Source organism: Ornithodoros turicata, chromosome 1 (assembly GCF_037126465.1).
Source record: "Ornithodoros turicata isolate Travis chromosome 1, ASM3712646v1, whole genome shotgun sequence".
NCBI lineage: Eukaryota > Metazoa > Arthropoda > Arachnida > Ixodida > Argasidae > Ornithodoros > Ornithodoros turicata.
In genome coordinates, this window is record NC_088201.1 from 121,323,639 (window position 1) to 121,334,008 (window position 10,370).

The 10,370-nt window shown below is 46.7% G+C and overlaps 1 protein-coding gene across 1 annotated transcript; it reads left to right on the forward strand.

The window, feature by feature from the left end:
• Nucleotides 1–6,100: 6,100 nt before the first annotated feature.
• LOC135384524 (uncharacterized) lies at nucleotides 6,101–10,123 on the forward strand. Its single transcript, XM_064613723.1, has one exon. It carries the CDS (start codon nucleotides 6,101–6,103, stop codon nucleotides 10,121–10,123), a length of 4,023 nt encoding a protein of 1,340 aa, XP_064469793.1.
• The last annotated feature ends 247 nt before the right edge of the window (nucleotides 10,124–10,370 follow it).

The window sequence follows — 10,370 nt, forward strand, 5'->3', positions numbered from 1 at the left end:
GGCCAGCCGAGGCGTCGGTACCTCTTTTCCCTGAATTGTTCGAAATCGTTATGTGTCGTGTTTGGTTTGTAGCACAGTATGAAATGTTTGTTGCAGGAGAACGCACTTTGTTGTGGCTTGGGGGATCATCATGTTTTCAACCACGCGCATGACTGAAGCTCCTTACTAGTAAAATAATTCAAACACGTGCACAAGCACGATAGGACTCAACTAGTAATGGGATATATCAATAAAAGCTGAGCAGGAGCGCAGGGCATTTATTGGTCGTTCATCCACCTCAAAAGATATCTTTAATAGTTGCGAAGCAGACTGATTTAACTAGTGAAAATTTCGCGTGACTGACAAGTGTAGAAGTGTATAAGAATAGCGCGGTATAAGAATAACCGTGGTCGTTCCGTGCCGTGAACTCTGCTTTTCTTTTTCTTTTTTTAATGCTTCAACAGCTACATAGTCTATATGCTGAGACGCTAGGAAGATTATCCATATATTCCTGGTCGGTGAGGTATTTTGTACTTCATACCTCAGGGAGCGGTGATGATGTGAGGTGGTGTTCTTCTGTACAGATAGCGAGCACTAGAAGGATTGTGCACTATGCCGACTAAGCAATTTTGGTTCAATACCTCAAAAGAAGAAAAGTGAGTTGCGGCTATATAGGGCTACAATGACAGACAGCATCTAAGATTATCATATCTTGGGTCAATGGAGTCATTATTGTCTGTTATAGGTTATTACCCAACAATCACCATTACCCCCATCGCAGGAAGACTGAAGCTGGTCTTTTAGCAGCTGTTGGACGATGTATTGCTTCTAAAAAGTTTAAAAAAAGGATTTGAGGAATATAACAATTTATTATTCGTTATACGATGACACAACGGAAAGGATGAAAATAAATTATGAAACTGTCAGGATGGGCTCATGGTAAAATTGAACGGGTGAGCAAATGTCCGGTCTTAGCTAATATAATTACTTAGTCTGTACATTATTAATTAATAGCCCGTAGTATCGGACCCAAGTCTCGTTCCCCTGTTGCACCCACAGTCGGCGCGTCTGCTCAAATCCTCGTCCAGACGGCCGTCCCAGACGCCAAAATGACATTTTGATCAACTTTGATTGATTTGGTTCGACTCCTACAGCTGGCTAACCTTTTCAGTGACTTTCAGCTTTCATCGTTAATTTCTTAGGCAAATTGAGGCTTTGTATGTATTTGTCCCTTCTATGTTGTTCCAGCCTCAGAACATCAGTTCTCTCATGCCAAAATGACATTTTGATCAACTTTGATTGATAATAACACATGATATAAAATTGATATCAGAGATGTCATAATCTAATTATTTAGTCTGTATATTATTAATTAATATCCCAGAGTATCGGACCCAGGTCTCGTTCCCCTGTTGCACCCACGGTCGGCGCGTTTGCTCACATCCTCGTCCAGACGGCCGTCTGAGACGCCAAAATGACATTTTGATCAACTTTGATAATAACAGTTGATATAAAATTGATATCAGAGATGTCATAATCTAATTATTTAGTCTGTATATTATTAATTAATATCCCAGAATATCGGACCCGGGTCTCGTTCCCCTGTTGCACCCACGGTCGGCGCGTTTGCTCAAATCCTCGTCCAGACGGCCGTCCCAGACGCCAAAATGACATTTTGATCAACTTTCATTGAAAATAACAGTTGATATAAAATTGATATCAGAGATGTCATAATCTAATTATTTAGTCTGTATATTATTAAATAATATCCCAGAGTATTGGACCCGGGTCTCGTTCCCCTGTTCACCCACGGTCGGCGCGTTTGCTCAAATCCTCGTCCAAACGGCCGTCCCACACGCCAAAATGACATTTTGATCAACTTTGATTGATAATAACACTTGATATAAAAATGATATCAGAGATGTCATAATCTAATTAGTTAGTCTGTATATTATTAATTAATATTCCAGAGTATTGCACCCGGGTCTCGTTCCCCTGTTGCACCTACGGTCGGCACGTTTGCTCAAATCCTCGTCCAGACGGCCGTGTGAGACGTCAAAATGACATTTTGATCAACTTTGCTTGATAATAACAGTTGATATAAAATTGATATAAGAGATGTCATAATCTAATTATTTAGTCTGTATATTATTAATTAATATCCCAGAGTATCGGACCCGGGTCTCGTTCCCCTGTTGCACCCCGGTTGTGCCCTTTGGATATCCGCAGGAATAGCCCTTCGCCTTTCGAACTCTTTCCGAGTTTAGACGCATTCGTATTACGATAATACTAGAACTTAGTGTGCGGGACGCCTAAGAACGGAGTCTTGTCTGGGACGCATCTTTAAAGGCCCAGGGTGCACCAGGGTCAACACTCACACACAGTGCGGTTGTTGATATGTGGCCTGGAGGATGTACTGATGGCATAACAGGCGATGAGATTTCAAAAATTTTACATTCTTTGTCGAAAAATCATAGACCAAAAATGGGCCTTGTGCAAAAATCGACGAAATCCCCATAAGAAGCTTATCATAGGAATCCTTATGGAAGCTGCCAAATCAAGGAAGAAAATGTGTGAGTATGTTCCGTTCTCATGTTTTAATTACCATCCTGTAGCATCTTTGTTGTCTTGTATGTTTCTTCTGTTTCAGGTGTGAAGGTTTTTCCGCTGGGGTTTTCTCCGTCACACAGATTGGCAACATAATTGGCAACATAATAGGCAATCCCCCAGCACCATTGGCTTTAATTGGCATTACTAAGCATCATTGGCTTTAATTGGCATTAATGAAATATTTTTCACTTGTACAAATGTGTATGTCTATTGCTTGCATGTCTTCAGGAGGAAAGTATGCTATGTTAAGTGCGGTTGGAAAACTCTCCGCTCGGGGATATAATAAAAGATATGGAAAGGGAATCAGATGTATTTTGCATGTTGATGCATGCTCTAATGCGAGAAGGAAACCCCTCTCTACGCGACGCGTGGCGGTCTCGGCGCGCGCTCCTCCTTGGGCGCAAAGTACCTTGCTCCAAATACCTTCCTATCTGGAGCGGAGGGTACCGATGGTCGGAACTATCTTTGGTTACCAGTATCTTCCTACGTCTACTACTAATTTTCTATGAAATGAGATACTCATAAATTTATATGTTTTTTTTATAACAATGTTAGGGTGATGACATCATGGAAGTGGAAGGAACAGGAGTGGAAGACATCTGGCAATGGTCATGACAGTTGCCCGTCAGGTACGGGACAAATTTCTTTTATAAATGTGGTACATAGCGTGAAATTGTTACGAACAAAAAGTTATTTGTACCCTTTAAAGGAATCTACAGGCGGTGAGCACGCGTAAGGAATTGACATATCTCTATACAACTTAGACCTGCCTGTTGCATATGAGATGTGTGACTCTACTTACACACACAAGCTTCTGCAGGCTCGATGAATGTATATTTTGAAACATGAAAGACAGAGTGCTAAAAATATATCTGAGATGAAAAATTGAGCAGTTCATTGCACTAATTCTATCTATTTATTTTCAGCATTTTGGGAAAAATATAGTGATGGCAAGATTACCTGTGTTGTACTGCCAGACCATCTGCTATTGGAGATCCATGTCCCAGTTATTATATATAATAGCTGTTTGAGGCTATTACATATTTATTATCCAAGTTTTGTGCCTGTGAGTACCTGCAAATGTGCTCTGCGGTGATCATACTGGACAGAGAGCTATGCCTGTATAATAACAGTGACTAATGTTCTCCTGCCCATGAACCTATTCCTAGGGTACATCCGTACCCTTGGAAGTCACTGGAGAGGCGTGTTAGCTTAGCTCAATTGGTAAGGGCCCTGGATCGGTAATACAGAAGATGTGGGTTCAAGTCCTACTACTGGCTAACCTTTGCAGTGACTGCCTTCTTTCATCATTCATTTCTTAGGCACTTGATGCTTTGTATGTATTTGTCTTTTCTATGTGTTCCAGTCTCAGAACATCAACTGCCATGTTCAAAAGAACTGGAATATGCCTCTGCAATCTGGAACCCATCCAAACATCTCTTAATCGACAAAGTAGAATTTGTACAGAACCGCACGGTTTGTTGCTCGTGATTATCATGCTTTTTCCAGCGTCTCAGCCATTGAAGCCAAACTCTTTCTGATTCCTTTGATTACCAGATGAATAGTATCAGGCCTGGAATTCTTTCATAAGTTATATTACGGTCACACTCCTCCCCACTCCACTTACTGTCAATCCCCTCACAAGCTACTTCCAAGACTTGAGGGCCCGCACAAAGTCCTTGCTCCACCTACACAAACAAAAAATCCCTCTACTCTCTGCACCAGCTGATGGTGTGAAACTGGAATGACCTTCCTGCCCACGTAGCATCAGAACAAAATGTATCGTCATTTATTTCCAAGTGCTATGATCGTTTTCAGATCGAATGAATTTCTTTGTGGTGAGTGAACGAATTTTGTGTTCATCATTTTGGTATTTGTATTTTTTTATAAAAAACCTCCCCCTTTTATGTAAATCCCTTCACAAGGGTCTTTAAAGTAAACAAACGAAATGAAGAACTTCGTGATACTTTCACAGTTGGAGCATTTTTAATGCATATTTTAAAACAGTGGCTGCTAAAAATGTGTCAGACACCGTTACAAAGGCTGCTGTCTGTAGCAGGTGAATCATGATTTTTCCCAGAAGCCAACTTTCCCTTCTCTTTTTTTTTACTTTGCATTAAACATACCCCCCCCCCCTCCAGAAGCCCAATAACATATGACGCTGCATCACATATGCTATTTTGGAACAAGCTCTGCAGACATATTATGCAGCTATCATCTGAGTGCCACAATAAACTATATAAACCACATTTCATGTTACATCATCTTTGACTACAACATGCCTATTTGAGTATTTGAGCAGCCCAAGATACAAAGCTTCGTTCCTCAAGGTCTACATCCTACTTGAACTGGGTGCGCACTTTGTACACCAAAGGAAGGTTGAGAATGAAAAAATGGCTAGGAAGCAAGCGAACTGGGGTCTTACATCATGCATGAAAGATTGAGGTTTTCGATAGACAACTTGTGTAGTCAGCACTTCTGGAGGACTGAGAGCAGGAACCGGAGGTCACACACAGTGTAACCTGCGTAACAGTCTGATTTACTTCCACATAACGATCATTAAAATACTTGAAGTGCTTAAACAATACTATTTGGGTGCTATCAGACAGAGTTCGAGCAACACTTACGACATATTGACTGAATGGGTGGACAAAAGGATGCGTCAGAACAGGATTGGATTTGTGTCTGTGGTGGAATTGAGAGCCCAATGTAATTCTTACCAGGCGGAGCAGGCTGATGAGGTGGTGCTTTGTGTCAGGGATCAGCACAGTGGTTTATCCAGAATCCCAAGAATGCAGGAGTGTTGAAAAAAGTTCGGGGGAAGGGGGTCATTATTATAGTTACATCATTACCGACATGTCTCTACAGCTGAAATTGCAAGGGCACCCCCTGTAGGGGGTACTTCCACCTACTATCTTGGGTATTTAAAGCATGTAGTAGTTACTATGGGAAAGGCTTTGCGTATCCTGTTCACCGCGCAGACTGGTATAACGATCCTCTTGTTTTTTCCAAGTTTGTGCAACACCCCTCTCACGAACTGTTGGTATGTAGTGTATCTATTTCCTGCATGAGACACGCAAGCTTTGAACAAAGCTAAGGCTAGTAGGGCGCCGAGTATTAATTGAGCTGCACTCTTTCGGAATAAGAGACGAACAATAACGAAAAGTTCAGAAAAACTATTTTGTATTGAAACCAACCACCATGATTGTGCATGAGACACGTACGCTTCTTACTTGTGAATATGAGCGCTAGGTTCGTGCTGCCCTCGAAGTTCTAAATATGCTTGTTAAGGAAGACGACAGGATCGCAGGGACACGGGAGCTCGTGAGCTTCCGCCCTCGATTTTCTCTTCCGCCATTACTGTCATTAAAAGCTTTGCCACCGATCCTTACGGGCGTCTCCTGCTTCCTTATACACTGGTGCCGAAACCCGGGACCCGCTGGGTCAGCTTACGACTAGGAAGCATTGAGGAGGCTATAAGGACGCACCGACTCTCATCGCTGGTAAGGAAATGGAGGATCTTGATCGCATAAGGAAATTTCGAAGTCAGGCCAGGTCGTCGATAGCCCGAACGGTGAACGATCTGAAGACGCTTTTGACTACGACCCCTCTTCCCAGAGAGCAACTGAAGCAAACCTTGACGGTTCTGGAAACGAAGTGGGCTACCTTGAAAGAAAAGGACCGGGAGGTTCAGGGTCTCATACCGGAGGAATTGATAGAGAGCGAGTGTAATTCCTGCGATCAATACCTCGAGTCAGTCACTGCGATCAAGTTCCAAGTGTGTTCCGCACTAGACTCCACGACCGCATCCCGATCTTTGGCTCCCGCAAATGACGGCGTTAATGCTACGGGACCTCGACGATCCTCCTCAGGAGATCGAGGTCACTCTACCAGAGTCACTCTACCGAAGCTGCGGATCGACACCTTTAGCGGCGACCTATCTAAATGGCAGGGGTTCTGGGACCAGTTCCGTGCGAGTATTCATGAAAACGAACGTCTCACTGATGTCAACAAGCTGAAGTACCTGGTTTCTCTCGTTTCTGGGCCAGCAGCCCGTGCCATTGAAGGTATCGCAATTAGCGATGAGAACTACACGACTGCCGTGGACATACTTCAGAAGCGATTTGGAAAGGACGACCTTCTTGTGACCGAAAACATGGGGCGCCTTTTCGAGTTCAGGACTGTTCGGTCCAGCCCCGACGTAAAGGGGTTGCGTGAGCTCCACGAGACTGTTACAGTGCGCATCAGAAACCTGGAGAGCCTAAATGTTACGACAGCACAATACGCAATTCCGCTTCGGCAGGTCATCTTGAAGAAGATTCCTAGAGACATCGAAATGGACTACCGAACCAAGGACAAAGGCAACTCTTTATCATCCCTACTAGATTTCCTGGAGAATGAGATTGAATGTCGGGAACGAGCCCGAATGGAGGCAGATGACGTTCCCAAGCGCAAGGAGCCGACCCCAGCCTCTGCATCTTCGCTGACAGCAACCGCGTCGTCTGTCTCAGATCCAGCACCTGCAATGGCTGCCTCAAGCACCCCTACGTGTGTGCTTTGCAAGTCCGGACAGCATCGATTGGAGGGATGCACTGCTGGTTTGAGCCCTGAGGCAGTACGGCTAATCCTGCGCCGGGAGGGCAGGTGTTTCCTTTGCGGAAGACAGTCGCACATATCGAAGGATTGCAGGGTAAGGCGGGTCTTGCAGTGTGATCGCTGCCATAGACGTCATCTGACTCAGCTGTGCCCCGGAGTCAACTCATCCAGCACTGAGCAGTCCCTGCAGTCGTCTCAGTCTACAGCACAAGAGCCGTCGACGGTGCATGCGTCTACGGGAACTGTTGTGACGTCTCTTTCTTCATCCTCTGCCGTTTTGCCAGGCGCGGCGGTCCTTCTGCAAACAGCCAAGGTGTGGATTGAAGGAACTGATGGCCGGAGAAGTCTCGCACGCATACTTCTGGATGGCGGCAGCCAACGCAGTTTTATTCGACAGGATATGTCGACGAAGCTCGGATGTACACTGCTTCGATCCGAAGATTTGCATGTTGGGGCCCTTGGAAACACTGCGTCAAGCTGCACGAAGTATCGATGCGTGCGGGTTATCTTGCGCAGCCAATTTTCGGCATCATGTATGGCAATCGAGGCGGTTGAATACCCCGACATCTGCTCCGATGGATTGCCTGTTCTCGATTCGCACTCAGCGCAACACGTCAAGAATATGGGTCTACAGCTTGCTGACGAGCCCTCATGTCCCACCGATATTTCATTATTGATTGGAGCGGACTTTTATTGGGGAGTTGTGACTGGAGCAACCGCCCGTTTATCAGATTACCTGGTGGCTGTTGAAACTCTGTTTGGGTGGACGATTCAAGGCTCAGGCAGAAATGCCAGCGGTGGTCACTGTCACATCCCGTCGGTTCATGTTCTCCATGTTGAGGTGCACAAGGAAGATACCAACGTCATCGACCAGCAACTCTCCGCCTTTTGGGAGTTAGAGCATTTGGGCATAATTGATCGCCACCAGTCCGACTCCGACGGTGACACTGTCCTACGCAAGTTCCGGTCCACAGCGCAGTTGTTAAACGGTCGTTACACCGTGCGCTTGCCTTGGAAGTCGGAAGCGCCTGAAGCATTGGGTGACAACAAGAAGCTGGCGGTCCAGAGGCTGGATAGTACCATCAAACGATTACGGAGAGACCAAACGTTGCTGGAAGAATATGATTCCACCTTACGTCAGTATTTGCGTCTTCAACACGCTGAACGGGTCCTACAACCGGAGTTGGTGGCCGGGCCTCTCTATTATATGCCGCACCACGCAGTCATCCGAAGGGACCGCGAGACAACAAAGGTTCGAATTGTGTTTGATGCCTCGTCGAAGGCTCACGGTTCTCTCTCTCTCAACGAAGCTCTTCACGCCGGCCCTAACCTTAACCCTGACGTTCTGCAATTGCTGTTGCGGTTTCGATCTTATCATGTGGCTCTCACAGCGGATATAGAGAAGCCGTTTTTACAGATCGTGCTGGACAGTGCTGACCGAGATTGTTTGCGTTTTCTGTGGTATGCCACGGCGCCACGGGCAGGCGAACCGTTGCCCCCAGCAGAAATTTGGCGCATGACACGAGTGCCTTTTGGAGCCAAGTCCAGTACCTTTCTTCTTGCTGCCACTATACGTCACCACCTGAGAGCAGCAGAAGAGACATACCCACGCACGGCGTCCTTACTTTCCAACCATTTCTATGTAGACGACCTCGTTGTTGGTATGCCATCGCCGGAAGAGGCACTTACTGTTTACCACGAGTCGCGGCAAATCTTCCGCGACGCGGGCATGAAACTGGTTAAGTGGACGAGCAATGATGCTCATCTCCGGGCTACCTTTGACGCCGATGGGACAGGAAGTTCGACCACGTCGCCACTAAGGAAGGTCCTAGGAATTGTTTGGGATATCGAGACACATGAAATTCGGCATCCGTCAATATCAGAGTTCCTGGAGCAACGGTCGAATACCAAACGGTATCTACTGCAAGCAGTGGCTCGCATTTATGATCCCTTGGGCTATGTGGCGCCTATCGTGTTGACAGCCAAGATTTTGCTACAACGGATTTGGCTCTCCAAGATGAGTTGGGACGAAGAACTACCAGAAGACCTGATGGGAGTGTGGTCGTCTTGGTGCCAGCAGGTGCCTTTATTGCCTCGCGTCTCGTTACCACGGCGGCTCGGCGGGAAGATGTCGGAGGGCAGTATCGCGCTGCATATGTTTTGCGACGCGAGTCCGCGAGCATACGGTGCGGCCGCATACCTGGTGACGCTCGACAGGGACGGTCATTACAGTGCGGATCTTCTTTTGGCAAAGTCTCGGGTGGCCCCGGTCAAAACGGTCTCCTTACCGAGACTCGAATTAATGGGTGCCGTCATCGCGACCAGGCTTATGAGATTCTTACAGACGACGTTATCTCTGTCCACCGTACCCACTGTGTTATGGACGGACTCTGAGATAACACTCTACTGGATTTACGGATCGACGAACGACTGGAAACCTTTTGTACAGAACCGGGTGTCGGAGATACGGGCTGGTACGGAGCCTAGTCAGTGGCGCCACTGCCCCGGCAAAGAAAATCCCGCGGATCTTCTCACGAGAGGCACTTCATGCCTCCAATTGCTGAACAACAGTGTATGGTGGCAGGGGCCCTCGTGGCTTATGGAACAAAAGTTTTGGCCTCCAGCATGGCGTACTCCGGATGAACCCTGCGTCGAGGTACGAAACGAAACAAAGGCCCAGACGGCGTGCTGCGTACCCATCTTGGCTACTACTACATGGATGTTGCTACAGTTCGCTCCACCGGCTGCTGAGAGTTACCGCTTGGGTGTCAAGATTCCTGCACAACTGCAGGCATACCACAGCCGAAAGGAGGGGACCTTTGACGGCCGCCGAGGTAGTTGCAGCGGAAACATACTGGGTCACAGCGGCACAGCGTCAAATTTTCGGTTCTCATCCCGCGGTGCACAAGTCCTTACAAAATGTGTCTGTCTTCCATGATGATGATGGCGTTCTCCGTTTGACGGGCCGCCTTCAGTACAGCGATTTTGAAGAGACCCAGAAGCATCCCATCATCATTCCCGCTGACCTCCCGTTCACAGCTCTATTAGTTTTCCGGGCTCATGTCAGGCTTCTGCATGCTGGAGTTCAGGAGACACTCGCCGCGCTTCGGGAAGAGTACTGGGTTCTCCGTGGTCGTCAGGCTGTGAAGAGGATCGTAAATGGATGTCGCACTTGCCGACGAACA